General features: G+C 41.8%; 1 protein-coding gene across 9 annotated transcripts in view; it reads left to right on the top strand.

The window, feature by feature from the left end:
* Window positions 1-24,319, top strand: part of RASAL2 (RAS protein activator like 2) — a 618,546-nt gene extending 594,227 nt beyond the window's left edge. For all 9 annotated transcript variants that reach the window (XM_069231552.1, XM_069231551.1, XM_069231550.1 and 6 more), the window contains 3 exons: window positions 469-671; window positions 8,383-8,470; window positions 22,300-24,319. In XM_069231552.1, coding sequence (XP_069087653.1) covers window positions 469-671; window positions 8,383-8,470; window positions 22,300-22,464 — 456 coding nt within the window. In that variant the 3' untranslated portion in view covers window positions 22,465-24,319. The remainder of the gene's footprint in view (window positions 1-468; window positions 672-8,382; window positions 8,471-22,299) is intronic.
* Window positions 24,320-24,591: the final 272 nt, after the last annotated feature.

Raw genomic sequence — 24,591 nt, 5'->3', positions numbered from 1 at the left:
AAGACAAACTTCTGGGCGTCTTAGACAGTTTTCATTTTGGGATACTTGCATAACTACCAAAGGGCTCCCTTGATTCTCAAGGTTGAACCTGTCTAGATACAGTAGGTACCTGCACCAGGACTCTATGATGAAGTGAACCACCAGTAACCCTAGTGAGTGGGAATCCTAATAAAACCCTAAGGTGGTTTTGTTGGGTGGGCTTAGAGAACTAGGCAACAATCACAAAGAAGGTCCCTCCTTTTGATTCTTTAACTTTGAAACCAGCTGTGTCATATAACTATTTAGGAGTCCATAATACTGCTCTGAGCTGGAATGCTGATTAATTACCAAAGCATAAAGACTAGAAATGTCAGTGCTAAATACAAGAAAAGGTGGCCTGCCCTTTTGAAATAAATATCTGAGCTTTCCATTGTTTTACCGTTTTAATTTGTGGCTTTTGTGCCCCACTCAATTATCTTCTGTCCGCAGTATGAGCAAGAGATAGCCAAGTTGAAAGACCGCCTGAAGGTATCAAGCAGGCGCCTGGAGGAGTATGAGCGGCGACTTCTGGTCCAGGAACAGCAGATGCAGAAGCTGCTGATGGAATACAAATCACGCCTAGAGGACAGTGAGGAGCGGCTCCGACGACAGCAGGAGGAGAAAGACAGCCAGATGAAGAGCATCATCAGCAGGTAAGGCGCTGTGGAGAATGTGCACTGCAGGGGCAGTGGAGAGGAGCTCCAGGAGTAAAAGGAAGGGCAGGGCAGCACAGCAGGTGACACCCACTGCAGTTGCTTGAGAGAAGGAGGCTGCCAGTGGCAGCAGGAATCCGACCCAACACAAGACCAACATTCAGGTTTGCAGAGATACGTTTCTGCAAATGGCTTTAGAGAGAGGGTTGCACTGAGTCAGTCGGTTATCATTGAAGGGAATATCAGTTGAGGGATTCCTTCAGTGTGGAGTAGACTGAATGAGCGAGGGCACAGGAGCAGGATTGACAAAATCAGCAGCCGACCTTTACTGTGCTTGTGGGAGGGTAAAGTGACCAGTAGCAAAGTCGTGTGGAACAACATATTTAATATTATTTATGTTTGTATTTTCTTTTATTTGTGAAGCACAATTACACCCAGGTTTATTGGTGCTGACAAATTAATTAAAAAGGTTAACGGTAAAAAGACATAAACAGTTAATCTGACAAATTAAAAAGGTACATTTTCTAAAGTTTACAAAAAGTGAGCAGCCCAGATAAAAATAACTAAGCTTGGGAGTTTGTTCCACTCCTAGGATTCGGATATTGAAAATGCTTTGTCTCTCTAAATTTTGGTCCTGGTTTTGTGTGGTTAGTAGCAGAAAAGGACAGCAAGACTGAAGAAGTACTGAACTTGGAGGATACAAAACTGAGGGGCAGAACCATGGTTTACTTGATACAAGATAACCATTGCCTTAAAAATAATTTGTTTTTTTTTTCTGAAGGGTAGCAAGAGCACATTTGAGAAAAGAAGAGATCTGTTCCTGACAGGGGTGTCAGACGCAGTGCTTAATGTGTGCTTGTTGTTTCCGGTGCTAAGCACCGGCACTTATTTTTCTTCCTTATTCTTCTGCCTCAAGCATTTACTGCGAGCAAAAGACACATATGGGAAAGACAAGGGAAGACAAAAACGAAAAAGTGTCACAATGTGAGAAACCAGAAAGCTGCAAGAGTGAGCTGAAGGGGCAGGGAGTGGCTTCAGGATTACACTGCCTCAGTATTCCATGCTCGCACATTTAAATGCAGTAGCCACGTGTTTAAGAAGAGAGCTCTGGGCACCGGCACGTTTCTATTTGCAAATTAAGCACTGGTCAGACGAGCAGCCTTGGTATGGACTAGCTGCTGCACTTCAGGTGTTTGTCTGGAAGCCCAAAACAGCATGCATTTCCGTGCTGCAGGCAAGAGTGGACCAGTGTCTGCAGGAATGTGGTACAAATCCAGAAAGCAATACCTTTCTTAGCAGTTTGAGGTGCCAGAAACAACTGCTGGCCAACCTCGAGGCCTAGTGGTAGAAGTCGACATCTGGTTCTACGTAAATGCCCAGGTCGCATACCTTTTTTAGAAGACTCAGGACAGGGGGACAATGACTTGGGGCCAAACGGAAAGGTGCAAATTGTGCGTGTTATATACGTTAATAAATAGTTCGTTTTTTGCAGTTTTTCAAGAAATGTATTGCCATCCAGTGGCAGACTGGTGAGAATCGGTGCTAGATCTGAGTGGGATTTTACAATGGTTTGACTGCTTAAATGTTGAAGATTAGTTGTGTATCATCAACATATATATCAACACACATAGCGAAAACGTGGTAGCCGAGCATGTGGGCCTAACAAATGTTGAAAAGTAACAGAGATAATATTGATGCCTACGATACCCTGCAGAATGCTGTTAGACTCTGATTTAACAGGTGGGAAGAAGATAGTTTGAATGTGAAAGGTGAGAAGCGATTCAAACTAGCATACTCATAGGTGGTTACAGCCCAGGGGTTTTAATCTGGAGGGAAGGATGGCACAATGAATTGTATTGAATACTGCTGACAGGTTTAATCAAATGAGGGCATCCTTGTCTTCCTTTTCCACCACTGTGTCTAAGGATATCCCGGACTGTGGTAACACCAATCTCTGCGCTATGCCCAGCTCTCAAGCAGGCTTAGAACAGGTGGAGAAGTTTGTTAGATTCTCGGAAAATTTGCTTCAGCACCAGCTTTTCTAACACTTTTGCATGGAATGGCAAGAGAGAAATAGGACAAGGTATTAGGATGTGAAGAGAAAAGCAGAGGCCTCTTTAGGAAAGGTTTTAATGTGGCTGCTTTCCAATCATCTGACACCCTGCCTACTTATGCAAATTATTTAGCACTAAAGTGTTACTCGCAGCAGGATAAGAAGCAAGCTGTATTGTTGCATAATAGGAGCAGGGCACAGGTCCTGAGGAGAGCCAGAAGGTTTTAAACTGGCAATAACCTGTAGGATTTCAGACACTAAGGTTTCTCTAAAGGAGAACCCATAGCATAAGTGAAGGTTGGATGTACCGTTGGAAAGATGCTGAACTGCAGTGGTGGTTTCAACATGCAAGAGAGGGTATTTGCCAGTCCTGTCCCTAATATTATTGATTTTATCAATTAAAAAATTGTCATGGAGTCTCAAAGATGTTGAGAAATTAGATACTGGGCCTGTTTTGCGCAAGATCATCAGTCACTTTGATTGTAAGGACAGCCAGAGAAGCAGCTACCTCAGAATGTGAGACTTGCCCCGTGGGTAATTCACCGGGCGTGCTTCATTGGGAGCAGTATTAAATGGAAATACAACTAAAGGAAAACGTCTACTTAGAATTTTAGGCTTCAGACCTTGTGAAGAAGCGAGGGGGGATTAGCAGTACACTAATGAACGTGCTGATTGACGCCCAAAACTGCAGGAGTAAGAAGATAGGGGACTGACAAAATAGAGGGTCCAGTTCACTCAAGTTTGTTACAAAGTTCGGTCTTTGCAGCATCACCGACATATCCCATTCTCAAAATCTGATGCCGTGTTAGCTCCCATGTATAGTAACCTATAATTTTGGTTTGTTTAATCTTGTGGTGTAGTAAGGGTGTACATTCCTCTGTTTTCCACTGGGGTGTAAGTCACAGTGTGATCACGTATCTTAACTTTCTTTGTTCCGTTAAGAGATGGATTTATGTCTTAATCCCAATGTAAACAAGAGAAACACCACAGGGTTGTATGAAGCAAAACCCTAACGATTCACCTGATCAAAATTCAAAACATCCAGCAAATGCTCCATACACAATGTATACACCTACACCCGTACTGAAACCGCTATACAATTGAATACCACAGCAGAAATACAGGGAGTGCAGAATTATTAGGCAAGTTGTATTTTTGAGGATTAATTTTATTATTGAACAACAACCATGTTCTCAATGAACCCAAAAAACTCATCAATATCAAAGCTGAATATTTTTGGAAGTAGTTTTCAGTTTGTTTTTAGTTTTAGCTATGTTAGGGGGATATCTGTGTGTGCAGGTGACTATTACTGTGCATAATTATTAGGCAACTTAACAAAAAAAAATATATACCCATTTCAATTATTTATTATTACCAGTGAAACCAATATAACATCTCAACATTCACAAATATACATTTCTGACATTCAAAAACAAAACAAAAACAAATCAGTGACCAATATAGCCACCTTTCTTTGCAAGGACACTCAAAAGCCTGCCATCCATGGATTCTGTCAGTGTTTTGATCTGTTCACCATCAACATTGCGTGCAGCAGCAACCACAGCCTCCCAGACACTGTTCAGAGAGGTGTACTGTTTTCCCTCCTTGTAAATCTCACATTTGATGATGGACGACAGGTTCTCAATGGGGTTCAGATCAGGTGAACAAGGAGGCCATGTCATTAGATTTCCTTCTTTTATACCCTTTCTTGCCAGCCACGCTGTGGAGTACTTGGACGCGTGTGATGGAGCATTGTCCTGCATGAAAATCATGTTTTTCTTGAAGGATGCAGACTTCTTCCTGTACCACTGCTTGAAGAAGGTGTCTTCCAGGAACTGGCAGTAGGACTGGGAGTTGAGCTTGACTCCATCCTCAACCCGAAAAGGCCCCACAAGCTCATCTTTGATGATACCAGCCCAAACCAGTACTCCACCTCCACCTTGCTGGCGTCTGAGTCGGACGGGAGCTCTCTGCCCTTTACCAATCCAGCCACGGGCCCATCCATCTGGCCCATCAAGACTCACTCTCATTTCATCAGTCCATAAAACCTTAGAAAAATCAGTCTTGAGATATTTCTTGGCCCAGTCTTGACGTTTCAGCTTGTGTGTCTTGTTCAGTGGTGGTCGTCTTTCAGCCTTTCTTACCTTGGCCATGTCTCTGAGTATTGCACACCTTGTGCTTTTGGGCACTCCAGTGATGTTGCAGCTCTGAAATATGGCCAAACTGGTGGCAAGTGGCATCGTGGCAGCTGCACGCTTGACTTTTCTCAGTTCATGGGCAGTTATTTTGCGCCTTGGTTTTTCCACACGCTTCTTGCGACCCTGTTGACTATTTTGAATGAAACGTTTGATTGTTCGATGATCACGCTTCAGAAGCTTTGCAATTTTAAGAGTGCTGCATCCCTCTGCAAGATATCTCACTATTTTTGACTTTTCTGAGCCTGTCAAGTCCTTCTTTTGACCCATTTTGCCAAAGGAAAGGAAGTTGCCTAATAATTATGCACACCTGATATGGGGTGTTGATGTCATTAGAACACACCCCTTCTCATTACAGAGATGCACATCACCTAATATGCTTAATTGGTAGTAGGCTTTCGAGCCTATACAGCTTGGAGTAAGACAACATGCATAAAGAGGATGATGTGGTCAAAATACTCATTTGCCTAATAATTCTGCACTCCCTGTATATATGACCTTAATCCCATTATAATACCAATAGCCATCAAATCCCATATACCATACAATTACATACCTTACAATGACAGACCATACCATACTCTACAGTGACATGCTGTACCATACTGTACAGTGACAGGCCATACCATACCTTACTATATAGTGACAGGCAGTACCGTAGCATGCCATACTATACAGTGACTTACCATACCATAGTATACAATAACAGGCTATATTATCCCATACTTTATAATGGCAGGCCATACCTTACAATACCATTTTGTCCTTTACCGCACAGCATGGCTACAAAAACCATGGACAGTGCCAATAGATCTTGCACAGGTGAAACTTGTTGCTGTTGTCAGTGCTTGTTTTACTGTAGGTGTACTGTTTTGTGTACCTCGTAAGCCTACATAACACTTGCTTACTCTTCTTTCAGTTTTGTTAGATGTTTCAGGTACCGACTATTTTCGATTGGTAGGTTCTGTTGAGAGTCTGATAGGGCTGAGGGTGTTAAACATAATTATTTACTTGATGCCGTTTCATATATGATATTTCTTACTCATATAACTCAATAAAGATTTGATCTATGAAACAGAATTCTCATACCAACGTTTTTTAAAACATGGAAACTAATCAGGAGCCGTAGCAGCCAATCCGGTTTGTAGAAGGGAACTCTATACTTTTGAGTCCCTACTTGTGTAGTTAGTGTTTTCAACATCACGTTTGTAAGTCTTCCCCTCACTGCCTGCTGTTTCGAGAAGTATTAATATTTCCGGTTATATATATATATATACACACACACAAAGAACTTAATGAAAACCGTGATCTGCCTTCACATGATTGCTCTTTGGTTGCCCCCTCTGAGCATGGAACACTGCCACTGGATGTCTCTTGGGAAGACATCCACCATGAATTCCATGCTCAAGAGGTGTTATGAAGGCTGAAATCGCGAAACCACTAGTACTCTGAGCACGTTCCCAGTGATACTTTGGCACTTTAGGTAATACTGAGGGATCATGCTGCCAGCAGCTGCACATGGTACCTTTCTGCTGTCACATTGCATACTCTGAGCGATCATGCTCCATCATGCAAGTTGCAGATGCTTCCGTAAATTCCAGAAAGAATATCTGAGCCAAATCCATGGCTGACAGACTCTAAACATTCGAGGTACTACAATGACTCCTCCTGCCCCCTCCCCCCTCCCCCCCACCCAGATAGTTCACCACCTGACTTCCGTTTTTTTAGTAGAATTTTCCACTGGAAATGAATAGACAAAGTGGGAGGGGATCTCACTCTGTCTCCCAACAACAAGTTGTCGACATGAATGTTTTTTATAAGGCAATGTGAAAATGTAGTGTGTGTGAAAGAAAACACTGCATGGATACCAGGTCCAAAGACATGAACTTGAATGTTCACATAACTATATGTAAGAGCAGATGCCTCCACTTTGACCCCCTAACCAGAACCTCCAAAAGGCCATAGCTGTCACTTAAATCTTGTACACGTTTTCCAGTCACATACTCAGTTGATACGTTATACAGTCCACACCATATAAAGCTCTGGGTGAAATACAGTACATTCTGTTTATAGGTAAACTGAACAACATATGTGTACTTTAAATTTGAAATGAGATTCTCTGCCTAAAACAGTCTTAGAAACCCTTCGGAAAGGCTGTCTTATCGATATCATGAAATATTCCTCTGGACTTTTTGTTATTCACTTACTCCATACCTGTTTGTATTTCCTATTTATTTAAAGTCACACGTTGAGTAATAAACACCTAGTCATAAGAACTGCTCAGTTAAAGAAACCATTCCCATGTGTTTTTGGAAGCTTTCCTTCATTTGCCTGTTCAAGTGTGTGCACCCTTTCAAAATACAATTTCTAGCACTTCTTCCTCTGGACATGTTGTCTTAGTTGTCATTATCAAATTGACTTGGGAAGTCCATACACCTCAGTGGTTTTAGCTTAAAGATGGTTTCATTTAGTTGCTGGAGATGTGACTCAGATGTCAAAGAGGCACCTCTGGTAAGTGCCTCGTTGCACTCATTCAACCTTACAGTGTTTCTGGGCCTGATTTAAAGTCTGGCGAATGCATGATATCTGCCAAAAAGCAGCATATGTCCCATCCTCCCTAGAGTGCATAGGTTCTTTGTGCACTATGAATAGGGCAGATGGGATAGCCACCACTTTTTGGCAGATACCTGGCATCTGCCGACCTCTAAACAAGAATCCTTGTCCTTCCTGCTGGCTCTGCAGTCCAAGTCCTGGGGATTATACCTTCTATTATAGTAGCTGAAAATGGGATCATGGGTGTTCACCTGGTGGTTACATAGGACCCCTCTTTCATAATGTGATGTGACATTCAAAAGAGCCACAGTGAAATAAGCTAATTGTCCAGCACTACAGAATTTGGGCCAGTATAGAAGCAGAGGTTGGTTCCACGTTCCATGGTTGCACAATTTAGCACCAGATGAGTGTATCTTTTTCTCTCCAAAGTCAATGCTTTGTCCTTAATCTTTGAGTAGCTACATCAGTACTCTGTGGTTTTGTTTTTTTCCAGTTTTTATGTAGCGCAGACTCGGCCCAAGGTCATTAGCACTTTACAACAGAACCAGGCTACATTACACATTTTTGTTTGCTGCTTAGACAGGATCTTTAAGCGGAGTCAGGGATTAGAACCTGGTTCTCCAGTTCTGAAGGCGGCGGCTCTGGCTGCAAGGCCACAGCTTCTCCTAATGTTGAATAAATACACGTACTATATAGATTTAAGGAAGAAGTCAGGACAGGAACTACATGAAGGGTTTGCTCATATATGCCTCCAGGTTTCAAGATGACATCGAGCTGAGCCACAGCCAGGCTTGAGCCTTTACTGACCTGCCCTCTGTTGTAAATATATTTTTGGTAGTTGGTTGTTGGATTATATTGGTGTCCCTCCTGGCCTGTTGTTACCACTTCTTTTTTGCTTTTTTTGTTTCAGGCTCATGGCAGTCGAGGAAGAGTTGAAGAAGGACCATGCCGAGATGCAAGCAGTTATTGATGCAAAGGAAAAGATTATCGATGCACAGGTAGTGTTTCAATTTATCTCACTTGCAAGAACACCATTAACAGCAGCTGTTCCCCGCATCCCATGCACTGAAAGGATAGGAGTAACAGTTCTGCTTCGTTTTTGGCCGGCACAGCTCTGATCTTCCATTAACACTGGATATTCCTGTGGCAATGTGTGCTTTTTGAGACCCAGAAATATTTGTGCTTTTAGGCGTATATTTAAAAAAAATATTAGTAAGAGTCAAGCAGCACCCCAACAGTAAAGTTTTGCAAAAGCAGTGCTGAAACAAACATGAATTCGTCTATTCCGTTTCACTGCTTCTTATTCAATGGCTTTCCTTTCTCCTTTTTGTTTGCTCCGCCTTCTGTACATTTCTCATTTACTGTTCTGACTGGAGGACTTGTCTCCTTCCACGACTAGTGTTGAGGCATCTGTGTTTTGTCTTTGCTGTTCTATTGCTACCTCTCGTTTTTTTTCCTTTTTTCCTTTTTGTTTTTACTTTAATCCCCCTCTCCTATTGCTCCTTTCAACATTAGAAACAACGTTTTTTTTTTAGCCAGTGCAGAACAGCTCTTGTAAAAAAAAATAAAAAACTTTGGCAAACTCAGTAGGTTTGCCTTAATTTTAAAAGGAGGGACCAATCCGCTTTGCCAGTGCTTGTCCTTCTTGCTTTTCTCCTGACTACATCAAGTATTTTAGGTGTTGCAACTGTGCAACAAGAGAGCTGTTCATTGAAGTACTATTTTACACCTTACATGATGCCTGGAAAATTCTTAAACTGCCAACATGAAGATATTTATAGTATATGATCAGAGATGCCCAGTGTTGCAAGAACGGAATTGACCCACTCGTACGTCACCTAAGTTAGAAAGTTGGATGGTGGATGTCTATGGCAAAGATTTCAAAGAAAAAAGTCCTTAGGATACCATACCATCTTGCTTGGATGACTAAAGTAGATGTAAGCGTTTGCTACCATTATGAACTTGCAGGTTTCATCAAGAATTTTAATGGTCCTGAGAACCCATGTGATGCCAAATACTGGATCACAAAAATATTTTAACTAAAGTTGCAGCCATAATCCGGATAAAGTGATGCAGTGTTCAAAGTAATCCTAGTAAATGACTGTTGGTAATTAGTCCAGTTATGTCCAGTTTGATGGCTTTCAAAAGGCACGCTAAGAGGAACAATAATTGTAGTTTTACTAGGTGTTAAAAAATGTGACATTGAGGGGTAGGCACCAAGGACTTAGCCTCCTCTCATCTTGAGTGTTTTGCTAAACTGAAGACTGCGAAAAAGTTGCAGGCCTGCTTAGAAAAAGAGCTAACATTACCAGTTTTGAATCTGAGTTAGTATAGACATATGTATGTTTTGATATGCCAGTGCTGGATGCTATTGGGACTTTGTTATGATGAGTTCTTGTGTCCTCCATTTCAAACATAGCACTAATCTCGTAACCTACTGGGGACAATATCTCCTCCTAACTGAGTGGTTGTCACCATGGCTAGAAGGTGTGCCCACCACCTGATCTCAGTGACAGGAGAACTTTTGACAGAATGTGAAAGTCTGTTAAGCACCTTCACCAATTTAAGCTTCATGGGCACTCACTTTGCAGCAATCATGTCCAGGTTGCAGGGTAAAATTAGTTTTATACGGAAGAGGGGGTCTTGTTACTTCCAGAAGAGATGGGTGAGTGCGGGAAAAGTACTGAATAAGTCTGAATAGTAGCTAATCAAACTGTTAATGCAGCTATACACCACAAATGCTTTCAGTTTAGATATATACCAGGTGGAGTACGAAAGGCATTCCTGGCTGCAAATTATCAAGTCCAAGCCGAGGTTATTGACAGGTGTTCATCATTTCCTATTATCTTAAGGGCTTGGTTGTCGGTCCAGTAGAGCATACAGCCATATGAAAGATCTAACACTGTAACCAAAAGTTACTAATCTGCAACATTTATTTCATAAGTCTATATGATATAGTGCTTCCTTGTCTTGTGTGTGATTTAAAAAAATAAACTCAAAGGCTTTTAAAAACAAACGTAAGATGATGCATGTTGCAGGATTTTTAGTTACCTCTGTGATGCTATCAAGACAGTTGGCAATTGGGTTCCAATTATAGACCGGCTACAGAAAGGACACTTTTATAGGAGTCCTCACTCCCCATTTAAACTGAGTTGAACAGTTCTATATCTCATTGACATCATTGCCGGTGAATCAGTTGAAGAGCTTTATACTTTTATGCATCATTCCAGTATATTTGCTAGTTATATTGAAGCACCTTTTCCCTCCCCTCAGCAGCTGTTTGTTCAAGGATACCCAACACATTTTGACAATCCATTTAAAAATTAAGTACCAACAAAATCCACAGAGAAGTATTTGAAATTAAATTCCTTTAGCCAAGTGTCCAATGGCTTCACAATTAGATAAAGCAGTTTGTGTGTGTGTATGCACACCTGCAAATACTTGCTACCCAGTGTGACTTGGTGAAACTGTTGCCTAACAGAACACTATGTTACTATCAAACGTATCGATGTGCACTTATCTACTCACTCTGTGGAATCTTGAACCAACATATGTTCACTTATCGGGCTCTTCTTATTGGTCTCAGATTCTGTATGGGACTTCAGTCATGCGCAGCATCTGCCTATGAATATTGAACACTAGGAGTTAAGTAAATGCTTGCTGTGCTTGTTATTGTTCATTAATAGATATTAAGCTGGACTCATCTCCAGTCTGTTGGATTACAAGCCATTAACATAAACAATATTGTTCTTGCAGATACGTAATTGGTATTCACTTGGTAGCTGAGCAGTTTATCAATGTCTCACTCCCCTCTGCCTTCTCCAGAAACATCAAGTCATTGTCTCACACTTGTGGCATAGTCCAGCTCTAACACCTTAGTCCCTGAGATGTATCATATTGTGGAGTATTTCCAAAACATTCTACTCATCACTTCCTGCTTTTGAACATCTGTTGGCAATTAGTCAGTTTAAATTGTGTCTTCGTCAGGTTCAGAATTATGAATCACATTAAAGAATAGGAGCATCGATTTAGGCAAGTTGTAATTTAATGAAGAAGCTTGACCATTAAATGTCCAAATTCCTATTTAAAAAATAAATAAAAAACACAGTAAAAAAAAATACTAATAGCCAACAGGATGCAGGAGATGACACAGGAGGGGATCTCAGTGACAGCAGTTTCGGTAACACCACCTACTAGCAGTGCTCATGTTGAGCTGGTGGTTGCAGATGGTGCTTGCCAGCACTCATTTTTGGGGACCAGCACTTACTTTACCCCATCAGACTTTGGCCCCTGAGCGAAAGAGAGTAAAATATGTAAGAAGGAAGGCAACAGGAGGAATTCGGACTTTATCGTTTTGAGCAAAGAGAGTTGTTCCCTACCACACACTTCATGTGAATGTGAAAATGAGGTTGGTGGGAAGTAAGGGAATTCCCTCTCATCAGCATTTGCAAGTTCAGTTTCCAGTGTCCCTGCAGTTGTCACCCATTCAACAGTTCTTTTGGCGGTGGATTTATCATTCAGGTTCTCGTTTTTGTCCCTTTTGAATTCCTCTTGCATAGGTTGGCTGCCTTTACTGGAGAAGCATATGGGTTTTCTACTTGTAGAGCACGTGTGATCTGGCTGAGCACAAGATCGACATTGTCACATTTGCCTATATTATCTGGCAAAACAAGCACCATATTACCCTTAATGCAGTGTTGTTCTTATTACTTACAACTGCCAAAACATAATCTCTTTGGCTTTGCCCAGCATTTTAATTGCAATGTACTGCTCAAGACTCACTCCAGCAGACAGTCATGTGGTTAACTGATATTCCCGTACCACTTCTGCCTGCGACACCAAAAACTATGCATTTAAAAGAGTTTAAACATCCTCTTAATTCCTTTTCTTGAGAAGCTGCACACTGCTCACTCAACCTATACTTTGCTCTAGCTTAATGTTGGACTCCGATGATGTTTCACCGCACTCTCTCAAACTGTAATCAACTAAGCAGCCTTTTTTTCATAGCCTCCATCATAAAACTTAATGCATCACCTTTGCCTCTCATACATTGACTGTCTTGCTTGGACTTTACTGTTCTTGTTGACATGAACTAGAGTCTGTGGCTCCATCACCAGCCCATTGAGCTTAATAGTAGGCAGCTTTTGCTGGACTTCCTTGATGGAAGCCATTAAAAGTACTTCCATCATGCTAAAGCAGCATTTTCCTAGGTGGTGGTGTCTGTTCTCTGTGTGGGTATCACCCACTTGTCTGTGGTTTCGTCAGAAATATTCTGTGTATCATGTGAGTCCTCCTTTTTTGCCCTTCTAGATTCCACCCACAACGTTCATCTCAGCACGGCTGGCCTAGCCAAGCCACACCATTTTGCAAAGACTCCCCATTTAGCTTGGGTGCCTACAATGTCAAATAGATTCTCAAAGGAAAAAAAGGAGAGGTTAAATTGGTGATTTCCAAATTCCCTACTGGGAGGTCTAGAACAGGCTCTGTTAATATAGATGAATAGTTGGCAATCCTGAAGAAATTGTGGGCATAACAACCAGCTAATATTACTGAGAGATATCACCAGGCACAATGTCTAACACTAAGCGATGAAAGTGGGAATACTGTCCAGGAATGGCTTTCCCCGCTTGCTCTTCACCCTGGGGCAAGTTAGCATTGGTCCGGAGGACGTGGGAGGCTAGATTTGGTTCAAAGCATCAAGCCTAACTTTCATCTTTTAAAATAGTTTGGGTGGATCCTGTGGTTGTCTGGGCAGCTCACAGGAGTTGGTGGAAGTAGAGTAGCGATGTCAAGGACGAGTACAGCATCATGGAGATAACTATCCAAGCACAACTTAATGTCACGGGCACCATGTCTTTCATTATGGAGCACAACACAGTGGATTTGATTGTAGTGCCAAGAATACTAGAGTTAAAGCAGGAGTACTGCATCCAGACTAAATTAGATATGAGCCCGGAAGGCATCTGAGCACGTTTAAAAAAGGTTAAATAATATAAAAAATATAGTGTCCTTTTCTATGGCTGCAAAATACCAAACCTTTCTTCTGACATTGTTTATGGTCATACTCCAGAATGGCAGCAATCAGTGCTTATAATAGGGCAAGCAGATTGAGTAACTACTTTGTTCATAGATTTAACTAAGCAGTACACAAACATTTAACATCAGTGACCACTCTGATGTGCCTATGCAGATAATAAGAAAAGATTCAGAGTTAAAAATCATTAATAGAAACATGTAATGCAAACTCAGAACCTTGAGGCGAAACTGTTCTGACGTACAAAAAGATGGAAGGTGGACAAAAACACAAGAAAAGTCACATTATTTCTACAGAAGTCACGGAAAATAGCAGAACGTAATTTCTTATAAAAGTCATGAAAAAGAAACGCATGTAAAATTGTCCCCATATAATGAAGAGCTAGACAGGCTCTTGAAGACCATGGCACATGCCTGATATCGCTGTGTTCTCGTACATATGTAAAATTAATGGTTTCCTGTAGCTTATCAGGGAATACTCCAACGGTGGGACTTCATATGTTGGGTGAGGTTTTCATTTTTAGTTTGAGCCTAAGCAAGCGTGCAAGCACTGCCTCTCAATGTGTTGTAATCTACATCTGTGGGCTTGCAATACGCCCATCTCGCGTCCATCACTTTTATTTGTTCCTTGGCCTGCCTCTCAAAATTCCCTTGATTTCATAGGTAAATGCTTTGTTTGTCCCACTTTGAGGCTGCTTTGTTACCTACCGCCTTGGAGACTGACCCTGTTATATGGACTATTGCACCACCGGTCATATGCCTTATTGTGGTGCACTAATGTTTTCATTTGCCTCACTGCTTTTCACTGCGTGGCTGTATTTTGTTTCTTCCTCTTCCTTGTTTTGGGCATGCCTCTGTTTCTTTGTGGTGTCTGCACACAAATGGCTGCAAGCTGGAGGGCGGTTATAATTTATTTAATCATTTTTTTTAAAAAGGTCCATATAGCGCAAACTCGATCAGCTGAGTTCGTCACGTGGAGACGTGAAGCTTCATAAAGCGCAAACTCGACCGGAGGAGTTCTTTACTTGACTACGTGAAGTTTCATATAGCCCAACCTTGATCTGAGGAGCGCTTTACATGAGTACCACTTAAGAAGTTTAGCAGTTGAAAAATATACACACTGGAGCATTTAACTCTGAGAAACCACAGAAATCCTCAAAACGGCTCTCCCGGTACAGTGGTAGAGCTGATACTACAATATTCAACGCACTCAGGAAACTCGCCCCATAATGCTTTGCGTGACATTTCTTTTTCAAAACATTTTGCCCATCACTCAGCCTCTGGTGGTCTGACGACAATGGGACCACCACTAAGCCGTTCAGCACGACACACTCTTTCTATCTAGGTTATCTCTGGGTCCCCACACTGGGTTGGGGGGTGGGGGCAAAATAGTCACCTCTCCCACCATTCAAAGTCTTCTTAAGCTCTCATGGCTGGAACTTTTGTTTTATAGCTGGGAGTAGTTAGCGTTTCAAGGGCCTTGTTCGTAACAGTATTGCAGTAGGCCTGAAAATGTGTAAGGCACTGTGCCCTCTAGGGCTTGCATATAAGGTTACACTGCATTACTTTCTGCCACTCTGTTTTCATGCTGCTATGCCCTCTAGGGGCCGACTATATGGTTACATGACCATGTTTCTTACAAATGCTATTTTTAGTATGGTGTCCTCTAGGGCTGGTTTGAACAGTACAATCAAGATACTACAATATTCGCTGCACTCAGAAATTAGCCCCAAAATGGTTTGCGTGGCATTTCTTTTACAAAACATTTTTCTCATAACTCACCGTGTAGTGGTCCTAGGACAATGGGGCCACCATCAAAACGTTCTGCATGGCACACTCTTTCAGTCTCGGTCATCTCTCTCCTTACCCATACAAGGTTGGGGGGGGCTAAAATAGTAACCTCCCCCCACCTTTTTAATCTCTCTCATGGCTGGAAAGTTTGTTTTACAGCTGGGAGTAGTTTGTGTTTTAAGGGCCTTGTTTGTAATAGTATTGCATAGGACTGTAAATGTGTAAGGCGCTACATATGTTGATAAACTGCATTACTTTATGCCATTCTGTTTTGATGTTGTTATGCCCTCTAGGGGCTGTCTATATGGTTACATGAACATACTCTTACAAATGCTATTTTGAACTCTTTTCTGTTAGCTTGCAACACACCCATCTCACACCCACCATTCATTCCTTGGCCTTCCTTTGAAAATTCCCTTGATTTCTTAGATAAATGCTTTATATTTGTCCCACCTTGAGGCTGCTTTGTTACCGCCTTGAAGACTGACCCTGTTACATAGATTATTACACCATCAGCCTTATACCTTAGTGTGGCACACTACTTTTTTCTTTTGCCTTATCGCTTTGCACTGGGTGGCTGTATGCTGTTTCTTCCTCTTCCTTGTTTTGGGCTTGCCGCTGTTTCTTTTCGGTCTCTGCGCACAAAGGCTGCAAGCTTGGAGGAGGGTTCTTTTTAAATTATTTATTTTTGATGTTCATATAGCGCAAACTCAATCGTAGGTGCGCTTTACATGAGGACGTGAACTTTCACATAGCGCAAACGTGATCAGAGGAGCTCTTTACATGAGTACCACTTAAAAGTTTAGCAGTTGCAAAATATACAAATTGGAGCATTTAACATAGAAAAAACACAGAAATCCTCAAAGCGGCTCTCCCAACACAGCAGGAGAGCTGATACTACAATATTCACTGCACTCCGGAAACTCTCCCCATAATGCTTTGCGGGGCATTTCTATTTCAGAATGTGTTTCCCTATAACTCAGCCAGTGATGGTCCTACCACAATAGGAGCACCATCAAACCGTTCAAAACAACACACTTTTTCTGTCTCTGTCATCTCTGGGTCCCCACACTAGGTGGGTGGGACACCAAAATTGTAACCTCTCCCACCATTCAATGTCTTTTTTTAAGCGTTCTAATGGCTTTTACTTTTGTTTGACAGCTGGGAGGAGTTTGTGTTTTAAGAGCCTTGTTTGCCTGCTAGGCCTGAAAATTTGTAAGGATCTACGCCCCCAAAGGGTTATATATATGGTTACACTGCATTACTTTCTGCCATTCTGTTTTCTTGTTATGCCCTCAAGGGGCTGACTATATGGTTACATGACTATGTTTCTTACAAATGCTTTTTTTATTATGGTGTCCTCTAGGGGCTGTTCTGAGCATTACAATCAAGATACTATAATGTTTGCTGCACTCAGAAACTTTCCCCATAATGCTTTGCCGGCATTCCTTTTACAAAACATTTTTGCCCACAGATCAGCCGTGTGGTAGTCCTAGGACAATGGGACCACCGTCAAAACGGCAGAGAGGAACAATTTATGCCACAGGGTTGACCAATTTATGTGGCAAGAAAAGTCCACTTATGCATTTACAACGCCAGTAGCTCTAACTCAAGCAAACGCAAGACTTATTGCATGGCAAATGCTTGTTTATTTAGATATAATAAACCCATTGAGGTTGCTAAAAACATAATATATACATAGCAAGCAGTATAACAAATAAAGAAGCAAACTAAAACTGAAGAAAACAGATGTGAAGAGACAATCAAAGAGAATAAAAGTAAGTATTAAAAGCAAGAACGATGGAAGAAAGAATGCTGAAAGCCAGTAGAATAAAACTATGGAAAGCCAGATATTAAGCTCTGTTGATGGAAGACCACACAAAGTCTCAAGGAAAAAACAAACCCTGGGATGCAGGGAAAACTAAACTCAGTAATAAACCTTCAGTCGTTTCTCAAAGGATACAAATGAAATGCCTGATACCTGGGTGAGAGGTTTCACAACCACAATGCAGAAACAAACAAAGCGAGGCTGGAATAAATAATGTCTGAACCTGAGGATATCGCAAAAGAGACTTAAATGTCAGTGCTGCTAATGTGTCCGATCCCAAACACAGCGTGTAGGTCTATGGTGTGCCTCAACTGAGCAACTGTGAACGCAACTTTAAGATGTTTTGTGAAATCATAAAAACCACTAATAATGTGTTTAAAAAAAGAGGAAGAGACTGAGCTTTTCAGGCAGGGAACAAGAATCCCATTTCCAGCTCAGGCTTTTTGCTGTTACTCTTGTTTTCTTGTGCAGGTGACAGAGCACTATTTGTACTGATGCCTTGTTTTGTGACTATGCATAAAAAATTACACATCTGTCTTGTCTTTCAAATTCACTTTCGGTGCCTGGCCTGCCATGTTCGGGCATCATATTTGGAGAAGAAAGGTTCCATTTGACTTGGATCTCTCGTCTTTTATGTTATGTTGTACATTGTAAAACTTAGGGAGCCTCATAAATGAATTTGGTTGAGAGGTGAAAGGGGTGGGGCATTTTTAAAAGTCGAAACTGTGGTTGTGCTATTTCTAAAATTATTTTGTTTTATCGTCTACTTCAAGCCAATTTATTTAATCCTCCAAAAAGTGTTGTCATTTTATTTATTAACTTGATTCAACTATTACCGTGGTAGCCAACTGTCTCAAAGGAGGAAGAGATGTCTTCCAGTAGGCAGAGGCATGACCGAGCACATATCTAGTTTCAGTTCTTGTGTGCTTTTCCTAAGTTGGTGACGACCACTATTCCAGAAAGTGGACAATAGGGGAACTTTTACGCTTGATGATTCTAGTATCAAGTCGAATCGCAAAGCAGTGCCTTTCCACAGGTTACTGTTTCCCAGAATAATACACAAGTTACATAATCCTGCCATCTAATGTTTGGGTCAGACATTATAATTAGTTTTTCTTCCAGTAAGCTGTATGTTCAGATGAGGGTGGGGTAGTGAGTAGTACCCTAGTGCTGAGCCATGGGACGAAGCCATGCTCACCCAAATCCCCTCACGCTGAGGCAGAGCATGGTCCTCTAGGAGTCGAGCCCCAAGCAGGCCAAAGCAAGGACCTCCAGTCCATGGCTGTACTCGGGCTCCAATCAGCACACCCTCTCAACTCTAGGGCACAGGAGCCTCTATTTATGGAGCCAGAATCAATGCAAAGAGTACCTCCTAAACCATGCACTGAGGTCAGAGGAGTCCAATGCGCCTATTCTCAAGACTAGCAGAGGATCACAAAACCTGGCAATGTGGCTGTTCATAAGCAGAGAGACTGGCAAGTAGTCTGTTAAGCAGGCGCCTGGAAAACCATTGACCACTCTGCCACTGATTCACAAGAAGCAGAGACTAACTTTTGGGGAAGAACTATCCTTCGACGCACCTAGGTACCCTGTACATAGCAGGCATAAAGGCAAAGCTACAAAACTTGCTCTACCGTCTCCCATGCCCAAGCATTTACTGCCTCTACCTCCACCACCACCACGGACATATTCACCACCCCTTGCACCTCCACCAGAATCACCTGAAACAGATGTTTATAGGGTAAATAAAAGTTTTCTTTGCATATAGATTTCATGATTATGTTCAAAGGAAGGGGAATTACTTGGTTGTGTGGGTGGTGTGTTTGTGTAGTGCCATTACCTGCATTCATTTTTTTATGTAGTGCTCTTATCTATTGCTCCAACTTGAGTTGCAGTAACTGCATGACATAATTGCATTTGCAAAGAAACAACAACCAAATTAAGTGAGCAAGAGTGATCAGAATCTGGAATTGTTGAAAAAAGTGCAAAGAGAAGGTGGAGGTGTGTGCGCGCATTCCCCCTTCATGTCTAAGACTCAAACTACACACTTAGGGCCAGATGTAGCAAAGGTTTTTACCCATTCTGTGTCTATGGGAAAAAGTGTTTGTACATATGGCCCTTAGTCCTGGATCACCTTCTCATCACTGCCTTTGCGAGTTGCTTGGCGCATATATGCTTTTCCATGATTGTCTCAATAAATAGTTCAGTGAAGCCACAGCGATATTACAAAGAAATGTCATAGCTGAGTTTATATAGCCATACAGCCACAACACAGCCCTTATTCCTTTGCCTATAATATCAGCAAACCACGGTGGGAAGATCGTAAGGTTGGACAATTTGAATACCGGCGTGTCTTCCTTTAGTAAGATTGATGGGCAATGCACAACACATATATGATTTAATGGCTGATCCTGGAAGCCCTCACCCTTCAAGATGGATCATGTGGCTGGTGCAAATTCATGCACACCCACAGTTAGGCATTTTACAGAATTCTGTATAACCTACAAACTGACTGGACAGTAGGCCCTTCACAAGATCAGTGTGGTCCATTACCATAATCTGCAGCTGCAGAGACATTACTCTCTGGAGTGGAAGAGGGAAACATCAAGTTGCTTCAAACACAAGAAGCACGCGAAGCAGCTGGAAAAAACTGAGGACCCACTTGCAGATAAGCTTCAAACATGAAACCCAAATTATTTACTGCATTGACTTATTTAGTACAGATTGCTAATTGCTTGGGCCAGAATTTGTGGCCCATGGTTCCTTGCTGCTGTCAACTAACGTAACATATATTTGTTAGCAGAGCCTTGATTAAGCCAGTGGCTGCTCTTCCAGACCTAGACCTCGGCCAAGCACAGCTTGCTACTAGCTGAGGACGTACCCATGTCACCATCCAAACAAATGGTATAGCTATTGTCCGTGACCACATCTGCTATGCCATTGGATCATCATAGATGGTACATAGACTTGTCTCTAGTGCTGAGTCCTGGATATGTCATAGACCATGGGTACTCACTAATATTTTCCCAGGGGCTACACTGTTTGGTCTTTGATGTGACCGAGGGCCGCATTGCTGCCAGCATGGTGGCGGTCAGAGGGCTGGGGGTAGGGTGTGGAGTGGTAGTGGTAAAGTGTGTGTAGGGGAAGTGAAGCATATACATCTAGGGTCTGAATTGCCCAATGTGAAACCAGAAACTTGGATATAAATCCCAGCTTCTCGACTTAACCATATTGTGTGATCCTAGGCAAATGTTTTATTTCACTTTACCTCCTTTTTTCCTTTTTCTTCATCATCACATATAAAAACCTTGAAATATGTCTTCAGGATGTATGCTGTATAAAACCTGTGTCTTGAGTTATTAAACTATAATGTTGTTCATGTTTTATAGAAACCCAGCTCTCCCAAAGAGTTTACATAACAACTGACTTGCCTTTCGTTCACAGTTCACATTGTTGTCAGGGTGTGTAGGATGGAAGGGGATGAAAGTTTCTAAATTCATTTTTGAAAACTATCACTTTAAAAAATACTTCTGATATAATGTTATGTGCTGAGGTGAAATGGTTCTGCAGGTTAATGAAACGCACTGTTTGAATTTCACACAGATTATACTTTTATATTTTTGCTGCAAGATGTCTTTAATAATGAAGGTGTTTCTAAAATTAAGAGTTCCAGAACACCCTAGTTACTCCTTTTCTTTAACTTCAATTAGACTCCAAATAAATACTTGCCCGTTTATTTAACATTTTTTGGTGCCACTGCTGAGTCGAATAAACAGCAGTACAGTGCTGCTGTGGACCTGGGGGCCACATGTAAAGGTCAGGAGGGACGCACTTTGAGTATCACTGTCATAGACCAATAATCTTAGGTTCAGATGTAAATTAAGGACTGAATACTTAATCCACACGAAATTAACTAAACTACTCCAGCACAGAGCCTCCAATACCATTAACTTAAAGATGGTGAAAGAGGATTGTGTGGTTCACAGGGTTGAATACAGGAGATTTAAAAAGGTCAGAAGTCTTACACTGCCAACAACCTAGGGTGAATGAGTGAAGGAAGGTCAGTGAGAGAGAATTCTGTAGACTGATATAGCACTGTGATTCTTACAATATAAACAAGGGGTGTTTTTGTTCTGTCTCTGGGCCAAACTCATTGCACTTTTCCTTCTTTCCCTTTGAGACTTCCGACATCTCTGTGCTGACATCATATTGGTGTCCTGGAAGAATTGTCCCCAATACATGAAAGGCAAGTGGCCTGATACTGCACGAAACACCCCATTTCTGTGGCATTAGCACAGTTTGGAGCATGGACTGATTCTATGGATTTCCTCACACCCATGCAGCTCCTCTGAGATCTTGTGGACACTCCTGCTTTTGGGGTCCTGGAGGAGTTACCCCATCCCCCTGCCTTATAGTATTTTCCAGAAATGCCTTATTCCACAGATTCTGCTCTTGGACTTTGAAATTACATTAACTTCATTGTGTGAAGAAGTGCCCCTGTGTCCTCATTGTGGGAAGACATTCCATCAGTCCTGGGGAGGTTGTACTATAGGACTGAGGGTAAAGAAGCCCCTTTTTGAATACCTTGTGTTGTGCTGTAGGGGGGTATACATTTCCTTTTCCTAGACCATCCTCATGGCATCAGCTGCAAAACAAGGATACCTTTGAATCCTTACGCAGGACGTTGATGGCAGATGGAGTGGTAGTTTTAGACCTGGTTTCCTCAATTGTGGACAGCACCAGCCTCAGGCATAGGCATTGAGGCAACAAGGCACTTGTGGTCTATAACCAATAAACAATGTGTTTCAAAGTAAAAATTATGGTATTGTCAAAACTTCAGAGGCCTATTTTGCAAAATAATAAGTTACTAGACATGCTATTTCTTCGAGTAACTATTCCGGCTCCCTCAGTGAGCAGGACGTAGGTTGGGACAATTGTTATCGTTACTGGTGAAAGGCTTCAGACCTTTGACATTCCTGTTTAGAATGGGGTTAACCCTGAGTGGATCAATGAAATAGAAGATTATAAGGAGAAACATATTGTGATCCAGGTAAATCAGCCTGTAGAGCCATCATATTCGTGGGGGTCTTTCATGTGTTAAGCTGTACTATGCTTGAAGATTGACTCTTTATCAGACCTGCAGCATATCTGATAACCATTTCTGGGTTCTTGCAGGAGAAGAGAATTGTGTCCCTGGATTCAGCTAACACGCGGCTAATGAGTGCCCTGACACAGGTGAAGGAGCGTTACAGCGTCCAGGTGCGCAATGGAGTCTCGCCAACCAACCCCACCAAGCTTTCCATCACAGAGAATGGGGAATTCAAGAACAGCAGCTGCTAACCACCAACTTGTGGGGGGCGTCTGCCTCAACCGCCTACCCTGGTCATGTACTCTCAGAATGCTGCTAAACCAAATGACTGGCAAAAGGAGAACGTTACTATATTATATATATATATATTTAAGCAAAGAAACATAAATATGCGCCTTTGAGATGCGGAGAAGAGCAAAGACGGATTCTCGATGACCGCATACTCGTGTAAATAGTTTGAAGGCCTTTAAAGCCGTTTCAGGCTGTGTACAGTCAAGCTTGTAATATACTTAAAGAAAATTGCAAATGTAGAAACTATCGTTTTTTTAAAAGTTACTATTTTTTATTTGTTGTGTTCCCCCCTCCCCCTGTTGTTGAAGGCACTGGCAATTGAAGAAAAGGCCGTTTTTGGCATTTAAGCTTGAGGAACTGAATATTTTGGAGCTGCACACAGTGTGACTAAAGGTACACCAAAGCGGGCGTTGGAGCGACTTGTGTTTGTGTAAGTGAGCACACTGACAGTGCACTGAACCTTGGGACACCGCATTTGAGCTGGTCTCTCGTCCCCAAAGCTGCAAGACGTCAAATGCAAAGATGCTGACCCTAGCAAGGACATTAAATCAATTCCACGGTTCACAGCAAAACATGAATTAGTTGGCGTTTAAAAAAGTTATTTAAGATCACATTTCCTCAAGAAGGAAAAATGAATGTGTTTAATTTTTAGAAACAAGTTTAAGATGAGTTTTCTCCCAAATTGGAACAAAAATGTATGTATTTTTTTAGTGTACAGAACTGTAAGTATTTGTCATTGTTACATGGAAGCGACAGTCATCGCACTGTGGAAAACGTATCGATGGAGGTAGCCTGGCAGCTGTAAGGGACAGCCTGCTTATTTATTCTTTTACCTTTCAGGTGCCCTTCAGGAACACCAAACTTCAGACTGTGGCCTCTTAAGAGCTAGTATTCCGACCAACCTTTTACCGTTGCAGTAGTAGTTGATGGATGAAAGGAAAATTTCACAGTTCCCACTTAATACTCCACCAATCCAAAGGCTGTCATCTTAGGTGTACATACTGAAAAATAGCAGACACTTCTCTGAATTTGAAGTACATTGCAGGTCGTTTATCCACTTGTCAGTGGAGTTTAAAAGATGTGGCAGAGGCCAGAAGAGAGCCCCATCGCCCATGCATCTTCTGTTTCAGTTGAGTGATACGGAGTTGAGGAATTCATCTCGACTAGGGAATGTTGGTGGAACTAGTGCTCTTTCTCGATTTGCAGCAAGTGTTTGAGGATTCCCTCCACATAGGGCAGGCACACAACAGATGTCTCCACGAGGAAGCCATCTTCTTTGTGCCATCTAACACACACGTTGTGGGAATGTTGGAGACAGATGCTTGGCAATATCCTAAACTGACTTCCCGAGGAGGTAACTAATGCACTACTCTTGGTGTTTATAGCTCGCAGCTTAACCATTAGCTACATGGCACCTCAGCAGCCTGTCCCTAAAATGCTCCACTTTTAACATGTTTCACCCAGAGGGCACCATTCAGCTCCTGCTCACCCTCCTTGGCAGGCGGCCCTAAGCACTCTCCATCTAGAGTATGCACACTAGGTGTGCACCCCAATGTAATGAAATTAAAGGGCTAACCCAAGGAAACCTCTGCACCTACAGTGCAGACCCGGCTGCTAGGAGAAAGGCAAACACACATAGTGAAGGAAGACATCACTTCTTATATATTTATTATGTATAATTCCCCGTTTTCTCCTTCAGAACATTACACCTTAATCCACAGGGATTTTGGCAGAGGTTGTGCAGGTTTTGAAGCCCTCGAATAGTAGCTATTTTAATATTAATTATTATAATAAAGTTAAAGTTCTGTATTTAAAGCCATGGATGAGTGTTTGAATTTGTTCTTTGCTTTGTCTGGTGAAGATGAAGAGGTACAAATGAGGCTTGGAGCCACTTTATTCCTCTTCGGGAAATGTTCAATTTTATATATTTATTTTGCTTTTCTCTGTAGTATTACTCTAAACTACTAGGGTAGAGCAGTTTATATTATAACAGCTGTGAAGAAACTAATTTCTCTTTACAATGCCGCGCACAATTTGTTTTTTTTAAAAAAAGGGGGAATGGAGAAGAATGGGAAAAAAATTAAAAG

The sequence above is a fragment of the Pleurodeles waltl genome, chromosome 4_2, assembly GCF_031143425.1.
Source record: "Pleurodeles waltl isolate 20211129_DDA chromosome 4_2, aPleWal1.hap1.20221129, whole genome shotgun sequence".
Lineage (NCBI taxonomy): Eukaryota > Metazoa > Chordata > Amphibia > Caudata > Salamandridae > Pleurodeles > Pleurodeles waltl.
Note: the sequence above shows the minus strand (reverse complement) of the source record. Positions and strands in the feature narration are given on the sequence as shown.